The 18,616-nt window shown below is 47.6% G+C and overlaps 1 protein-coding gene across 1 annotated transcript in view; it reads right to left on the reverse strand.

Annotated features, from left to right (window-relative positions):
* LOC126543059 (parathyroid hormone/parathyroid hormone-related peptide receptor-like) overlaps positions 1–11,406 on the reverse strand; it is a 1,023,923-nt gene extending 1,012,517 nt beyond the window's left edge. The window contains exon 1 of the mRNA XM_050190210.3: positions 11,246–11,406. Within this exon, the coding sequence (XP_050046167.1) occupies positions 11,246–11,287 (42 nt within the window). The 5' untranslated portion in view covers positions 11,288–11,406. The remainder of the gene's footprint in view (positions 1–11,245) is intronic.
* Positions 11,407–18,616: the final 7,210 nt, after the last annotated feature.

Below are 18,616 nucleotides of genomic sequence, written 5' to 3' on the forward strand. Positions count from 1 at the left end.
TTTTATTCACGAGGACCCATTGAGCCTCTTCAATTTTTTTTGTACTCGCTACTCGCAGACTGCCAGAGCCATCCATAGCGCATGCATTTTTCTCGTGTTCCCTCGACCACTGCGCCGCGCACTTCGGTGCGCGTTCGGTTTTGTCTGGCCGAATGTATTTTCGCCTAGAAGGGTTTTGGACGTGTTCTTGCTAGCAGACCAGAAAAAGAAACAATGGTCGCTCGCCGCCATCACTGTGGGGACTCGACGGATTGCACCGCGTTAGCTTGAACGCAACCTCTCAAGAAAGTATCTGTCTCGCCGGTTTAGGATACCGATCAGTATGCGTATGGTTTTCGGTGGACCAAGCGCCTCGCATTTACTTTGATATTCCTTTGGTAGCGACATTAGGTGCCCAAAGTAGGCATTTGATTGTGGCCAACCTACTTTGCTTTGCGTTTTTTAATTTCGGTGCCCGCGCCCCATAATTGAAAAGAAAAGAAAAACATTGTTGCGGCGCACCGAATTGTCGCATAGTGAAAGTACGATTTTTTTACTTCTTTTGCGGAAAGTAATGGGCCATAGGACGCTTCAGTTGCCGGATACTCTTACTATATTATTTCGATAGAAGTTATATGGACACGCAGACGCATTCCTGTCGTCGCCGTCGCCCTCATGTTTCGTATAAAGTCCAAGGGCGATAACATCGTGACCGTGCGCCGCATGCTGTGTGTGCGAGTGAAAGCGTGGGGCAGGGGATGGGTGAGCCGACGATGGTGGCTGTCTTATTTGCGCAAGGGAGAAAACGAAGGAGCAAACGCGCCACTTTCCGTCGCGCGCGATATATCAGGGGGGAGTGGATAGAATGGTGGCGGGGTCTGGGATTCTGTGAATCTGTGATTTCACAACATGTTTATTTGCCTTGTTTGACACATTATATACAGTGACTTTTTTCTTAGATACGCAGATTTATTGGAGACTTATACATACATTTAAATATCTTGTTGCGAGGTTTTGTGTATACCTGCACTGAACTTTGTTTCCAGTGACACTTTTTGCCCTTTATCAAGCTGTATCTTCGCATCTGTACATTATATTGTATCTTCGCCTTTCTAATGTACGAGGGCGAGTCAAATGAAAGTGAGCCTACCCACCCCGCGCAAAAATGGTTCGGTTCATTATCTGTGAGGCATGCGAGTAGCACATAGGCATCTCTCATTTACAAAAGTGACACGTAGTTGGGAGGATGAATGTTCTTTAATTCTCTCATACACTGGGTTGAACATGGTTGCTCGACGTAATGGACGCTCCAGAAGTTGAGCAGCGTGGTATCCTGAGGTTTTTGACAGCTGAAGGTGTTTCCCAAAAAGAAATTAGTCGCCGTATGGCAGCCGTGTACATTGAACATTGCATTTCATTGGCCAATGTGAAGCGCTTGAGCAAACGGTTAAAAGAAGGACGTGAAAGTTGCAAAGATGATTCGAGACCGGGCGAAAGCCATCGTGCAATCACCCCTAACAAACTTGCAAAGGTTGATGAGCTGATGAGACAACAACGGAGGACAAGCATCGATGAACTGGCAGAGCGTGTGATCATCAGTCACGGTTCGGTTCACGCCATAATTCATGAACATCTCGATTATCGGCTCTTGCGTGCGCAATGGATGCCCAAGATTTTGTACCACCGCCAGAACACGGAGAAGTTCGGCGCTGCCTTTACTCATCTGATGCGGTATCACAATGAGGCTGACGATTTCTGGTATGCAATTGTGATCGGGGACGAACCATCATGTCACTACTACGAGCCTGAAACACGATGGCAGAGCTTACAGTGGAAAGATTCGAATTCACCACCGCCAAAGAAAGCCAAGGCTGTCATTTCCGCCGGAAAGGTGTTTACTTTCTTTTTCAATCGACAGGAGCCATTACTGATAGAATTTGCTAAATCTCGAGAGACTATCAATTGTTTCTGATATTGCGGAACGCTGGACCGGCTGCGTGTCGCAATCAAGAACAAACTACGTGGAAAATTGACGAATGGGGTCATCTTGTCCCACGACAATGCCTGTCCCCACATCGGTGATGTGGTTGATAGAAAACTGGCAAAGTTCAAGCTTAAACGCTGCAACATCCGCCATACATCTCAGACCTGTTGCCTTGCGACTTCGACTTTGGGGCAACCGAAAAAATAGCTCATGGGAACCAGATTCGGGTCGGACGATGACGTGAAAGAGTCAGTTCGAGACTTTTTCAGGCGGCAACCCAAGGAGCTTTATGAGACGGGAATCACGCGACTAGTTAGTCAATGGGACAAATGTGTAAATACTCATGGAGGCTACTTTTAAATAAAGTACCCCGTTTGTCATATATTCGCATTGGCTCACTTTCATTTGACTCGCCCTCGTATATTTTGCAGAACTCATGCTTTTTATGCGTGCTCTCTGTTGCGACTATAATTTGCGTGCAATTACTCACGATGCATGACCACTGACAGCTGCTCCTGCGTAATACATTGGAAAAAATGACAGCGTCATTGAGATTTTTCACTGGCCGTTGCAAATGTACAAGAATGTAAACAAGGATATTGAATGACAGTTTCATTAATCTATTCATCCTCAACTTGTTCATTTCATGGCCGTTACATTTTTCATATTAGCGGCATGCAGTGCTTTGCTGATCTCGAACTAATATAGTTCTAAAGTTCGCGTGATATTTTCTTTGGTTATTAAATAGACAAAAGACATGGAAGCATTGATATTAGTTATTTTAGGCACAATTTTGGGCACAGACGTGTATATTCTTTTATGAAAAAATACATAGTTTACTTGTATTGACAGTCCGTGGCGTTCAAGAATTAGTTTGCAGCATCTTTGGTAGTGGCAATGCAGTTGTTTTTCATGTATTTTATCTCTAGACAAATTGTTTAAGAGGAACCTTTAGCTAGGGCCCAATTCCAATGCGCCTATTCAAATACATGCAAAACGCAGAAACGCATTTCTGAGATAACCCCTGGATCGCTTTAATGAAATTTTTTGCGTTTGAGAGAGGCAGTTAAATTATAGTGCCTGTTGTAAGCGGAATTTCGATTTAGGGCCTGAACTTTGTTTAAAATATCTTGAAAAATTTTAAAGTTCGAAAAAATAGAAGCACGAAGTTTACAAATTAATAGCTCTACATCAAGAATAGATACCGCGGTTCTGTAAACGGCATCCATTAGACCATTCAAAGCGGATCAATTCGATATGTCAATTTGTACCTTACGTGAATTGATTACGTTATGTACAAGGGTTCTGCAAAAGCCGTATTTCCATAATACTTAATATTTTTAGGTTCATGTGTAGCATATCAATTTTGCCCGCTGTAGATGTACTGTTATATGCAATTCCCGGAATTGTGATATAATTTGCGATTTTGGTCAATCTTTAATAACGAAGTGACAACCTAAATGAAAAATCCAAACCAACAGCCACTAGAATTTATGTTTTTCTTTTAAATGCAATAAACCTCGTCAAATTTGGTGCAGTTGTTGCCAAGCAAAACGAATTTGCTTTCGACATGTATTTAGATAAGAGCACCCGAGCTAAAGTTTTCTGTTAAGGAGGAGGCCGAGCTGCAACGTGAGAGCCCCCCCCCCCCCCAGGGACGATATTTCTGGCTACGTCACTGCTGCGCCCAAATTGACACTTCGTGGTGTTCAGCGGAAGGCCGGCTTTTCGGAAGACCGCAAGAATTGCAGCGAGTCCGGTTAGGTGGCTGCCGAACGTGGGTGAAAAAACAATAACGTCGTCAAGGTAACAAAGACAGGTGGTCCATTTGTAGCCTCGCAGAAGAGAGTGCATCATACGTTCAAATTTCGCAGGAGCATTGCATAGGCCAAAGGGCATGACTTTGAACTGATATAAGCCATCCGGTGTGATAAAGGCCATCTTCTCGCGGTCCATTTCATCAACTTAAATCTGCCAGTAGCCAGATCGAAGACCAATGGACGAGAACTATTTAGCTCCATTCAAGCAGTCCAAGGCGTCATCGATGCGTGGTAGTGGGTAGACGTCTTTTCTGGTGGTGTTGTTTAAGTGGCCATATTCGACGCAAAAACGCCAAGTACCATCTTTCTTTTCCACAAGGACGACAGGTGAAACCCAAGGGCTGGCTGATGCCTCAATGACCCCTTTGCGGAAAATTTTGTCCCTTTCTGATTGGATGACTCGACGTTCAGCATGTGTTACCCGATAGGGACGCCGACGAATAGGATTCGTCTCTCGAATGTTTATACGGTTGTGAACGACAGATGTTTGGCCTAAGGGCCTGTCGCCGAAATCAAAGATGTCACTGTACGACGCAGCAGGCGACGTATGTCCGTAGCCTGTGCAGTGGTGAGGTAAAGTGCAAACATTTTCGCGAAGTCATCCGTTAAGGAACCAGAGCTGTGGCTGCTATTGGCGCTAATACGCCACTCACAGCATTCAGACTCTCAATGTCAAATTCGGCACCATTAGAAATGCTGGCCAAGAACATGCCTGCCGGAATCACTTGAGGGCACAGGCTGAAATTCAGAAGCGGTAGAACGACGCCGTTGTTAGTAACCGTGACCAACTTATGCAGAACAGAAACGTTCCGGTTCAAAAGCATGTCGATGACGGGGCGAAGCACATATTTACCGTCAGGAACCTGTGGCTGGGCGGTCAACGTGACGTAAGCAACTTCCTCGGGTGACAGACGCACATCGTGAAGCGCGCACAAGTGCGGTGGGGTGGTGCTCGGAGCATCGGCGAGTTGAGGCAGTTCCAAATGAAGAAAAAAGTCCAATCCAAGAATAATGTCATGAAGGCAGTTGTCAATCACAGCAAAGAGGACAGAAGTAGGGCAGCCGGCTATAATTAAGCGCGCAATACACATTCCAAGAACAACCAGCACGCCGCCGTCGGCCACACGAAGCACTCGGGCAGCTGCTGGGGTGAGGATTTTCTTTAAATATCTACGTAGGTTAGCACTCATCACAGATACGTGGGCTCCAGTGTCGACGAGTGCTTGGACGGGTACGCCATCTATTTTAACATCTATTACACTTCGCCTTTTGGGCACAGACAGGATTTGCTGCAGTAGTAGGCAATGCAGCACCACCTCCGAGGGCTGTATTTCTTAGTTTTCCAGAAGGGTGCGGCCAAAAGCCACAGGGGACGGAAGGCGACGTGGCTGCGGTGAACGGGAAGATGGGCGACGTGTTTTCGGTGAACGAGACTGGTGTCCGCGCGGCGATGGTGAGCGGCTGTACCACGTGTTCCTAGCAAAGTTGTCGGCGCTGTTAGACTCGGCGGCGGGCGAAACATTGCGGGCATTTCCATCAAAGTGGCTCAGGTTAGTCGGCGTGCGAGGTGTTAAGGGCCACGAGTTTCGACAGCATCGGGCGACATGACCAATGCGGTGACATGTGAAACATATCTCCTGGTCGTCCGCGGTTCTCCAGTCAATCGGGTTGTGATAACGCGGAGAGAATAGTCGGGGTAGAGTGTAAATAGTAGACGGGCATTCGTTAGCTCTGGGATGGGCGACAGCACACACAGAATGTAAAACAATGTTTTCAAGCTCCAGGCGAACGATGGCTTGTACGAGATGAATTGAAAATGTGGTAATATCAGGGCTACGCGAACAGAAAGCTGCGGGCGCCATAGCATCCAGTTCACATCTGACGATTCGCGCCACGTCCTCTGATGGTGACCCAGGCTGCTGTGCGGGTTGATCTCCAAACGTCGACGTTGCGGCAGTATTGGGAAGTCTGGCGAATGGTTGCAAGATGTGTCGGCTTTTGGCCTGCTCGAATTGTCGGCACTCTTTAATGATTGCATAAACTGCATAGCTGCTTTTGCACATGAGCAGATTAAACGCGTTGTCAGCAATGGCCTTAAGCACGTTCCCGATCTTCTCAGCTTCTGTCATGTCGTGATCGGCCTTACAACAAAGTGCCAGCACTTCCTGGATGTACGAGACATCGGACTCCGTGGGGGATTGGACACGGGAGGCCAGTTCCTGCTTTGCGGCAATTTTACGGCCGGCTGATTTGCCAAACAACTCTGTCAATTTCTCTTTGCATTGGTCCCAGCTGGTTAGCTCCTCTTCGTGGTTTTCGCACCACACCTTTGCAGTACCTTTTAGGTAGAGCAGCAGGTTAGCTAGCATAAGCGTAGGGTCTCATCTGTTGATTCCACTCACGGATTCGTACATGACAACCCACTCTTCAACGTCGGCGCCATCAGTCCCGCAGAAAGTTCCACCATCCTTGGATTGCACAACGACAACCGAAGGTAACAGTGATGTAGCATGCGACGATGACGTAGAAGGCGGCAACGACGTTGATCCCGAGTGCTCACCGTCATTCATGGTGCGGACGGTGATGCGACGTCCACTGCGGAGCTCCGTTTCCACCCTTGGTACCCCGCACCTCTCACCAATATGTTACGGGGATGTTGGGAGCGTAGAAGATTATATTTACAATATATATATAAAATGAGTCCGAGTAGTTTAAATGGCTGACCACCAACAACCCGCAGCAGCCAGTGTCTCGCGATCTTCTGCTTCATCTCTTCGTTCATCCTTCCGTAACAATATATTTCATTCAAATAAAGCAAGGTTGGCCGAAGTTTAGAAATTTCGAAATGTGCATACGCGCTTGCTGCCACATTATAAAGACACATAATAGGAAATTTGTTAATGTATCGATGTATCTTGTATTTGCATAATTGCGGTAGTATCTTGTACCTGTATTTCAAATACTTGTCTGAGTATCTTTTATCGTATAATGATACAATTGCTAAGTATAGTTGCCGAGCCCTATCCAGGTAAACGTCTAATTAAGGCACTTTGTTGTGTTGAGACGTAACAAGCGCCATCGTCGTACTGTCGTCCTCATGCATTCCTGTTCATTCCATCAATGCCAACCCACCGTCGTTTTACTTGTGTCTACATTTCTTTGTTGTAGTTGAGTTCACGGTAATAGTGGAGTCATCATGTCTTCATCCTCATGTTAATGCGTATGGTAGAGTGGACGTCATGCTTTCGAAGTCATGCCATCATCGTTATGTCGTCTTCCATCGTTCATGCCTTCTCGTCGTCATTCTATTACCATCATCCCGTTGTCGCGCTGTCGTCATAACACCATCGTGATCATACAATCGTCATTACAGCGTCGTCATAGAAAGGTCGTTATGCTGTAGTCGTCATTCCAGCATCGTCATCCCACTGTCGTCATGGTACCATCGTCACACCGATGTCATTACATCATTATCATATCATCGTCATCATGTCGTGTTCACACAGTCATCGTCAGTAAGTCATTGTTGGCATTCTAGCGTCGACACGCCATTGCCACATCGTCATCGTCATTCCATAATTTTCACGTGGCCGTCACTTTGTCATATTATTACATTTGTTGTTATATCATTGTGTTCAGAACGTTATCATCGTGAACGTGACGATATCCATCGTCGTCATTCCGTCGTCTCACGCTGTGCATACGCCTGATTTGGTGTCATCGTTTCAGAATAAGTTGTGAAAGGTGCAGTGCATAAACAAATATTGTATTACGTTGAAGCTGGAACCTTTGTTATAGATAAACATATTGCACGAGTTTAGAAGCTGTACAGGATGAACTGTGTCATTGCCATTAGTTGCGTAGAATTTCATTAGAATGTTCACTGAAGCTTCACTTCACATAGATTCCAACTTTATTAATTGCGCGTATGATGTACATATTTTGTTATTTTTACATTTTCAACGAAACCTCATAATGAACCACAATGTGTTGTTTCTGGCTTCACTATCACTTACTTCGTATGGTTGTCACTAACAAAAAGTGAACCCTTCTTATCCCATTATTACACTCGCCTAATAAAGAGAAGTAGCTGTACAAGAAACAGTAATACCACTTGGACTTAGTGGTACTTAATCCTTTAAGTTATTACTCTACGATAAAATATACGCGTGAGGTCACAATAAGAGGTGGAAGAGGAAACGAAGGAAAAAAAGGTAGGGATGTAAACCAGACGCACGTCTGGTTAGCTACCTTACACCGGAGAAGGGGTTTATGGGATGAAAAGAAAGAAATGAGTGGGAGGGAAGAAAGCAGTCTCAGTGCGAACACGTGTGGTTGTCTATGACTTCAAGTCCACAATCGGTCACTGATACAAGTCGAGTTCATGAACCGTAACAATGCCCGCGTCTCTTTGTAAGTCTGCAACGCGTGGGGTCATGGTTCAAGAATCTTGGGCGCTGTAACATAAATCTATTCCAAACTTTTCTGTTCAAATTCTGTCATCAGCCCTCCGTCATTGGGCAAAACCTTTTTTGGACCTCCCACACGTGACCTGTCTGTAACGCGACGTCACAAAAAGCGCGAGACCTCCCCATGTGATAGGACGTGTACATACTGATTATGCATGAGTTGCCCCAAAAAAGAAAAATAGTTATTTCTGATTCGACGCCTTTTTGCGAGTCGCCCCCATCTATTGGTCAAAAGCTTTCTGGCTGCACCCACTTCACCTGCCTGTCACAAAACCGCAAGAACTCACCGCGTCAAAGTGACGTGTACGCATTAAAGATGCATTAATATGCCGAACAAAGCGGAATGTTCTTCTAAATAGCCGCAGGCTGCCCCGTTCCGAAAGGAATAATAGATTGTTGCCGCCGATCGCTCAGGCGCTGGCTACACGCACCTGCCGGAGAGCATGGGTTCTTGCGTGGCCGTGTAACGTTTTCGAGCACTTTCGGCACGTTTACGACCTCATTCAGCCAATTTTTCTTTGCTGAGGATCTGTTTAACTTCATTCTTAAGCGTTCATTGCATGCCACCACAAGTTTCGACCAGTCACCGCAAGCTAAGTAAAGGAAAGCGGACCAATCGAAGACGCCGGCCCCACCTTCTTTATCCGGTTATCGAGTTTCAGTGCAGTGGCTCGGCCCTATCGAATCCCTCTCAACTTCAGCGTGCTCCTCGCCTCTTGTCAGCCAATTAGATAAGACAAGCCGCTGAGTGTAGGCAATGTTATTCGTTTTTCAAGCAAACAGAGGTGACCTCCTGTGAACGAGGAGAGCGTTTAATTGACCTCTTCAGGCAACCCTGCGGGTGACCGCCCGATGCTTGCCTCGGCGGTTACGCAAATTTGACATCAGGAGATTGGAATAAAACATATTGAAATAGTTTTACGTTATAGGGCCCCTTGTCTGCGAAAATGGTCTGTTGTTTAATCGGTTTAACACACTCCGAAGAGCGTCACGTTCGATGTAGTAAAGATCACAGGAACGCAACACGTGTTCGATCGTAACTTCACAGTTGCACGCGTCACAGAAAGGGGTTTAGCCTTCCAATAAGGCATAAGTAGGCTTTCGTAGAAGTCATCCCTAACCAGAGGCAGCACAGTAAATTTGCATCACGGCGGGAGAAGGGTGATAGAATCTGCAGCTTCAATATAGGATCAAGCCAGTGGACATGACAGTTCGAAACAATCGGGATCGTACATGAAGTTGGAGCCTTGATTTGACCAAGTAGAGGGCACAGCAAAATATAAACATATCATACATGTTCAGAAAGCACGCGTTTATAAGCTAAGGTGGTTCGACATACTCATATGTTCAAAGAGAAAGCTCTGAAACAGACAGCGATGTCAGTTCTTGAAGATGAAGGCAGTTTAGTGATGATATATTTTCACAACGATTGTAATATTGGCTATATCTGTTATAGAAGCCCTTCACCAAGTCCCATGAGAAATGTGAGTCGCTTACCGAACTCGCGCGCTATAACTGATGACGCTGCAGGCAGTGCGTACTACGCGAAGGCATCTGACCTCCACTCTCTGGCGGGAAGCGCGTGGACTTCTGTTTGAAATTTCAGTTGTTTCCGTGCTGTGCAGCCGTTTGACACTCTGCAGAGGGGATGGGAGCCGCGTGACTGCCTCGCTCCTTGTCTGTTTGCGATGCCCCAACCAGGTAAATAACAAACTTCGTACGCGCCGAATCGACAGTAGTTTTCTGGCTCATATTGCCAACACCTGTTACACTCTAAACAATAAATGTTACTGCCAGCAGTCAGATGCAATCGTTCGCATGAATATTATGAGTGACAATTATAGGTCTTAGGCCCTCTTCCAGAGCCTGCAGAGCGTCTTCAATATATTGTTCTATTTCAACTTCATTCTCAGAAACAACCGCAAATGATCGACGCACAGAAATGCAGCGGCGATTTCCTGCCGCGTCAATTCAGGTAAGCGAAAAGAAATCTGTTATAGCAGCGGAAATGCAAGAAAGATACTTTTGGGTGAAAATGTAATCTTGCCAAGCAGCTGAGGTAGGTTTCAGGTGAAATAAAACAAGTCCAAAGAACTTCACATGGACACATAAACGTCCCGTGTTTTTATAATTGTTCGAGCACGTCAATTTTGTCTCGAACATACCTCAAGAAGGCATGAAGGGGCGGAGAATAATGTCAGTCTTTGGCGTCGATGGAAAACACCCATGTGGTCTAGGTTGTAAGGTATCGATAATTTTCAGGCTCAAAAGCACTCCTTTGCGAGAGCTAGAAAAAATTTTGCTTGTTGTATTCATACATAACGGAAACGTTAGCAGCACTCTAAAGAGGACCCTTAGTGACTCAGAAATTATGTGTGAGTGGTTTCATTGAGGAAAAAAATGTGACTCCCGATATCAGTCACCAACAAGAATTCATATAAAGCGTTGCTCGCAGTTTTGAATTAACAGTAGTTCGGGCTTTTCGTGAAATTTTGTTCTTATGAAATGTTTTTCCACAACGTCACTATTACGCAGACCCTCTGGCATGGATGCGTATAGTGTCGATGCCTCGGTTGGAATGGACGCGGCAAACGAACGCCTTATCAGCTTGTAATTTATCCCTTCACAGAAATCCTTCTCCTGTCTTCGGTGCTTCTAGAAGATGAATCGTGACAAACAACTCGCTCAGATGTTCACGTTACTCAAGACACATCACGTCCTCATCAGCAATACTGGCGTGTAGTCACGTGCAGCGACAAAATACAGCGCGAAAGCAGCAAGGTGACCGAATGTCGCTAGGGTGGGCGGGCTCCCAGTGAAGGCGAGCACATGGTGCAGCTTCGGCCAACTGCTCGCATAATGCGTTCGGTGTTGCGCACTCGCTGCTCCAAATCAGCACGCACCCGGCACTCGTCGAAGGGCGGGAGTGTCACACAAGGCGATAAGCGCGCGAAAGAGAGCGTAACGAGCGGGGAAGAAGGTCGAACACTCACCCTGAGGGACGACTGCTGCACCTCGTCGTACAAGGGCACCATCGCGGCGGCGCAGTGACATCCGTTGTTGCCTCGCTACACTTCGCGCCACCGACGTGTAAAGCACAAGACCGCGCCTCCTAGCCTCGATCATAAAATAGCGTCCGGCGATAAGCAGGCACACGGGGTGCGTCGCCGAGGGTGAGGGCGTCGGCCACTCCAAGCGACGTCGGGCGCGGCCGTCTGATTCGCCTCCGAGACGCAAACCATCTGCCCGCCGAGGGAGGCTGCGCTGTCGCGACAGTGACAAAATGGAACGTGCGAGGCAGTTGGGGCCAAGCTTTGCAGCGAACCTTACAGGCTACAGCGTGGGTTTATTGTATTGAATTTGCTGACGTTACCCTATCGGTAAGCCAAGTGTCGCAGCGATACTCTGACATTTACTTTATGCAATAGTCAGCAGCGAGATTTTTACAGTCCTCGTGTCTATGGAAGCGTTTACCAGGCACGAGAAACACACAAGCAGCAGGATGAGGAGGATGAACACGTGACATCGCCATGCTTACGTTTCAGCAACCTTCCGAAAGGTGACTGAAAATAAAGGCACCGATAACTGCGGAGAAAGAGATTTGTTATGGCTAACGCCAAGTATTGTCCGCGCTGGCGACTACCATATTGGTTAAGCGAAAAATAATTCTGGAAATGTCGTGACAGGATTTTCTTATTTACGATGGCTGTCGTATCGGTACAGTCCTATGCTAGTAAAAGGTAAGTGTTCCAGTGACTGTCCAATGGCATAAAAGTCACGCCGAAAACAAGCACGGCTCAATTCATAACAAATTAATGTATTTTGTCAAAGCGAGTGTCTTAATGTTGACGCCTCCTGAAATGTAGAATCATTTCTGCGCCTATACGTTCACTCTTTCCCTTCGTCATTCGAAACTCTATTATGCAATGATAAATTTAAATTGAGAAACTATTCTTGGTAAAGAGAATGACGCTTTTGCTCGTGACATACCTCTTTGTCTCCTGGCAGTGCCGACTCTGGTGAAGGTTACAACGAGTCGACGACATTTAAGGACCCGAGGAGCCTTACACGTATATAAGAGCGCACCGCCACACGTTTTCTACTGCAAGTAAACTGTTTGGAGCAAACAAAGCAATGCAGCTTTTTAATATATTTTCCCTGAAATCGAAATACGCACCGAAAATAACCGAAATACGAACAAAATGCAACAAATATCTTCACAAATTCATGACTGCGAGTGCACGTGGCGTTGTCTGCCTTGCTTCACGCGTACTTCGTCCTCATGTTTTCGGATTCACGAACTGTTGCATATGGGTCGCAAGCCCCAAGGGTAGCGTTGGCCTGGCGGCCTGGGGCACAACTGGAAGCATCCGAAGGTCCTGGCAAAGCATGATTCGACTGCTAACAGAAGAACTTGTTCATTCTAGCATCGCAAAAGACCGGCCGGTCATGTCGACCGAAGTGGAGAAACGGGAGAGCGCGTTTCTCGACGGAAGAAATCGGAGCCTCTCTCTTGGCGTCCGGGGGCAGCTGCTTTTATACTCTCGGAGTTGAGGGCAAGGAGGAACGTCTCGGGATGAGGCCACATGACGGCGGCGCTCGGGCACGTTGAGACTAGAAGGTGACGCATCTGCCGGGCCGGCGCCGGTCAGTCCTCCTCGCTTCACACTTGGGGAGCTCCCCTCCCCGGCTGCCGCGCTTTGACAAGCGTGGGCACCAACATGCACACACACACATACACACACACACACGCACACGAAGACACGTGGCATTGAAACATGCCTGGACGCGCTTGGTGGGGTGGCGTTGCGGCAGCGCTGAACGGGCCAAAATGTCCGCCGCTATGAATGAAGCCCCGGCGTCCGTTGCATCCGCGCCGGCTATACCGCGCGTCGTAGGCGAAACGTAAAAGACCGCCCCGCCGGGAGAAGGAGATCCCGATGGACAGGGGACTGCATCTGCTGTCCGGAGGGATGTCGCTCGATGATGCTCGTAACCGAAGTCGGTCGTTCCTCGGCGTTTCTTGAGCGCAGCGCACCGAGAAGGCCTAGTTCTCATGTTCAGGTTCACACAGGACACTGCAAAGTGACTTCGGGAGAGTTGCCATTTTTGTTTCTCGTTCCCAGCAAGCGTTAGAACTACGCCGAAACTCAACCGCTCAGTCAGCAAGCACGGCACAACCCTCACTAAGCAATGCCAGGCTCTTTCCCCGTTTATACTACTGCCTAGTTCCTTACAGTAGTCTAGCAGCACCCAGAACACGTCCACAAATTGGAAAATTGCACTAGAAAGCACGTCATCACTTTGAAACACTAAACAAAAGCAATATGTTAAAAATCCTGCCTCAAGAAGAAAAACATCAGTAACAAATAACTTTGAGGCTGATTCCTACGTCAGGGGCCTCGACTTCAAGCCATCGGTGGTACCGTTGAGACTCCCCTTTTTGTAACGCACCTCAAAGGAATATTGTTGCAAAGCGAGGCTCCAGCGCAGGAGGCGGCCATTTGTGGAAGAGATGGTCTGCAGCCATTGAAGAGGGCAGTGATCCGTATCGAAGCATGCGAAGCGGAGATCGCAGCGAGCGACCGTACACTAGCTCAGCCGGCGAAAACCCCGTAGCCGCATGCGGCGCGGTCCTTAATGCAAACATCACCCCAGGCAGACGCAGCTCCCAGTCAGTTTGTTGTTCAAAACACAATGCTCTCAACACGCGCTTCATGACGGAGTGGAGCTTCTCAGCGGAATTCGACTGTGGGTGGTACACTGAGCTGTGTAACAGCTTTACCCCGCACTTTTCGAGAAAGGCTGTCGTCAAAGTGCTAGTAAACACTGTGCCCTGATCTGACTGGATTTCCGCAGGAAAACCAACTCGCGCAAATATGGACAGTAGTGCATTGACTATCTCAACTGAGCTGAGTTCTTTAAGCGGCACTGCTTCAGGGAACTTTGTCGCTGGGCAGATCACAGTCAAAATGTGTCTGTACCCCGTGGTTGTTACCGGCAGAGGTCCCACTGAATCAATAACGAGCCGTCTAAAAGGCTCCGTAATGATAGGTACCAACTTCAACGGCGCCCTCGATTTCTCCCCTGGTTTGCCCACCCGCTGACAGGTGTCACATGTCCTCACAAAGTGGTCTGCGTCCCGAAAATACCCTGGCCAATAGTACTCTTGCAAGAGACGGTCCTTAGTTTTCTTAACCCCTAGGTGTCGGGACCACGAACCCCCATGCGACAAGCGCAACAGATCCTGACGGTAGTACCGAGGCAGCACTGAGAAATGGACCACGGGTGTGACGCGTTTAACGTGGAGATGGACGCGGAGCCAGAGACGCCATATGAGACACCGGATGAGACGGTCATTGAGGAGCCAGCCGTACCTTCCAAGCGGCACGGAAGCGATGCTCCAGATGAGGAGACGCCGGCTGACAATGTTCAACGCCTGGAGCCGCAGTGGATGGTGGTCCGGTCGACTCGGGCCAAGAAAGGGAAGTCCGCCCCAGCGCAACGGTCAGCGTCGCTCACCCGAGAAGGGCAGGCGACGCAGTGACCAACGCGACTGGCGTCGCGGGTGCCCGTTGAAGCTGTCGTGCCGACAGGGACGCTCGGTTTGTGAGGGTTACTAGAGTGTTTTAGTTGAGCGTCTTTACGGTACGCTCCGCTCCGAGTAGTCCCGCTAAGCCAAAGCGGAGCGGCGGGAGATTTTCACATTTCAGTTATACGTTTAGCGTAGCGGAGCGGACCTTTCGTAGTTGCAGCGCCTTCTGGCCAAATTCAGGGTAATGAAAGAAAATAAAACACCTATTGATCAGTTTTATACAGTAAAACGTGTATATGTGTATATATAACTCATTTCTCCACGATGATGATGAAAACGTTTTATTTAAAGAAAAAAAAGGAGAGGGGAGTTAGGAGAAGGGTGGTCGGATTCTTATTCCGGAATTCCGTTGGCTAACGCCGCCGCCCTAGCTCTTTCCACGAGGGCTCGCTGGTCCTTGAGGGTTGAGTTGGACAGGGCTGCCTCCCATCCTTCCCACGTTGGCTGTTTTATAGGAAGTATCAAGACGTGCGCTTGTAATGCGTTACCGTTCTATTTTACCTAATGGAATATAAAGCGCCGTCTTGGGAAACGCCACGTGATAGCCAGTGCGCTTGCTTTATGCATCCAATCCAATCCTTTCTGACGCCAGCGCTAGTCATAGCGCTGCGCAGCACGCTTCGCTCCCGCAGCTTCTCAGCGGACCGTGTTCCTCGCTCCGCTAGCCGGTTACGGCTAAACGGACGGCGCATGCGCATTCGCGCTTCCGCTCCGCTTAGCTGCTTAGCGGAGCGTGAACACGCTCAACTAAAACACTCTACTATTTGCTGGGCGGCCTTACTGTTGTTTTACTCTTGCTCTTTGAAATGGCTATGTCGTTAACTCCATTGCGCGTGGGAACCCTCAACGTTAGAGGTCTCAGGGCGAAGCGGTGGCAGCGTCAGCTCCGACGTGTAATGTTGGAAGAAGATTTAGATATATTAACGCGACAGCGTTAAGGAGCTCGTGTCGCAGAAAAGCCCGTGTCGTCAGCGTCGGTGTCGGCGTCCGCGGCGTCGGCCGTGAGCGATAAATCCCGGGAGGCACTTATGAATAAAAAACAAATTGCGAGATGGGCTGGGTGGGAATCGAACCAGGGTCTCCGGAGTGTGAGACGGAGACGTTACCACTCAGCCACGAGTTCGATGCTTCAAAGCGGTGCAAAAGCGCCTCTAGTGAATGCGGTGTGGCCTTAGAAACGAGCCGTAGAACGTTATACTGTGGTGTATATCGGTAATTATGAACATGTAACTTACAGAAGTCGCAGTTACACGAGTAGCCAAGTGCGTTTCCGCTACATTTCTTCAGCGCTTTCCGCACACGCAGATCCATCTTGCGGCAAACACAGAAGACCCCCTCCTCTCAATGTACGGCGCTGCCCCGACAGGTGGCGCGCCACCCGCGCATTGGGGTTGCGCGGGGACAGGTGCGAGGCGCGTCGCGTCCCGGACTCCCTCTCCCCTGACGACGTTTCTCCTTGCTCCCTCACGGGTTGCAGAATCAAGCGTCTTTCCATTCTTTAGATCACTATCTGTCTATCTCTCTGCCCGTGCCGATCACGACGCTTGGCTGGCGTGCATCGTTTCCCCGGGGCTCCGAGACACCGATTTGTTTGGTTCGTTCCGCTTGCTCAGGCGCACGTTTCGTTGCCGCGCCGAACGCTCCGTTGCTCGACGCTCACCGCGTCCGATGCGGGGCGCCTGGTAAGTGATCGCTGCGCCGTAGCCCATTGTCCTACACCCCTTGGCGGGTCTACGGGAATGCTGTCGCGTTCCACTCTTGAAGGCGAAGCTTAAGCGTCCTCCAATTTTTTGGCGATTCAAGAGACTAAAATAGAGAGTGAGAGTCAGACTGATGGTATGGTAGCACAGTTTAGTGACCGCTATACTGTATGCGTTAGCCATGCTGTCGGCACAACGGCCGGTTCCTGCATGTTTATAAATATTGGGTATAGTTGAGGAAACAGTTACAAGTTGTCAGAGTGGACGATTCGTGCTGTGCAATTTTGTATATTGCAACATAACATGCCGAATATTATGTGTGTACGCACCAACGAAAGTGAATGACCAGCTAAGTTTTTTTCAAGAAATATCGCAGTATCTGAAAACAGACAGATGTTTGATGGTGTTAGGAGATTTCAATTGCGTTTTGAGCTCGGACGATCGTTCGAGTGATGGATACTGGGCTGATAAGAGCACTGTCTTTCTGAGGGGGGCCATTGGAAGAGCTCTGTTGGAAGACATTGCACATTATGCGAAAGGAGGCAATAATCGCCATTATACTCATTTTTAAGCCAATAGCCATGCAAGGTTAGACACAGCTTATCTTTCGCAAGAAATCGCCACAATGTGTGATGATGACAAGGTGCTGAACATAGCATTTAGCGACCATTGTTTAGTAGCCTTCACGATAGGGAAAAAGATGACCGCAAAACCTAGAATGAAATGGGAAACAAGGAAATTAAACGCGAAACTCTTAAAGGATGACCAATTTCTAGAAAGTGTACGCACAGAAATTGCTAAAGCAAATAATGACTGTGAAAAAGGATGGGGTGAGCGATGGGAGCGATTTAAAAAAGTCGTAAAAATGAATGCCACAGAGCGAGCAGTAGAAATACGTCTTGAAGAGCGCCAAGAGGAAAATAACCTTAAAAAAATGCTTCAGGAATTGGTTGATGCTGAAACTGCAACGCCAGGCACCTTTATGGAAGAAATACGGGAAACAAAGAATAAAATTGAGGCTATCGACACGAAAAAATACCGTAGCGCAATTATTCGCGCACGAATGGGAAAGATCTTGGCTGACGAAATGCCAAAAAAGCGTGCTTTGGGAACTGAGAAAAAGTATGCGAGGAGAAACGAAATAGTTGAGATTGAATACAAAGGGAAAATATCTAGAGATGCCGAAGAAATCAATTATGCCTTTACGGAACATTACAGGGAGCTCTTCAAGCCATTTTCTAACCATTCTACCTAGGTTAGGCGCCGAAGAAACAGAGAGATTATCAGAAGATATCACAGCAAAAGAGATCGAAATGGCCATTGAAGACATTAACCCTGGAAAATCACCACGACCTGATGGCTTAACAGCAGTTTTTTACAAAGCCTTTTGCTCGAAGATAGCCACCTTATTAGAACGGGTTTTTATGGAGGCGTATCAAAAAGGTCGTTTGCAACCGTCCTTTAAAAGGGCGTATACAGCCTTGATACCAAAAAGCGATGACGCAAATAAACTTAACAAAGTAACAGGCTACAGGCCAATTACGCTGACAAACGTAAATTATAAAGTTTTAATGAAGATATTTGCGCGGAGACTACAAGGGGTTATTGGTGCTTTAATAGGACCGCATCAGACCTGCGGGACAAGAGGGAGGTCTATATTTACTAATATCCATGTGGCTCGCAGCATTCTTGAAACTTGTGATGCAGATTTTAGGAAAGTCGCTATGTTACAAATTGATATAGAAAAGGCATTTGACAGAGTATGTCACAATCTCCTGTTTACAATTCTTGGTTATGTCGGTGTTGGATCACGGATAACAGAGGGAGTTAAAATGGCATAAAATAATTGTACAACTAACCTAGTTGTCAACTATAAGCTAACTCAAAGGATTGAAGTGCGTTCCTCTGTTCGTCAGGGGTGCCCCCTCTCACCTCTTTTGTTCGCAATATATCTAGAGGCTCTTTGAAAAAGAATTATTGATAGTCCGGATGTGCTAGGATTCAGCTTAGAATGGTGTGAAGTGCGTTTATTAGCTTACGCTGATGATGTTGTTGCTTTCTGTGATGAG

This window comes from Dermacentor andersoni, chromosome 2, assembly GCF_023375885.2.
Source record: "Dermacentor andersoni chromosome 2, qqDerAnde1_hic_scaffold, whole genome shotgun sequence".
NCBI lineage: Eukaryota > Metazoa > Arthropoda > Arachnida > Ixodida > Ixodidae > Dermacentor > Dermacentor andersoni.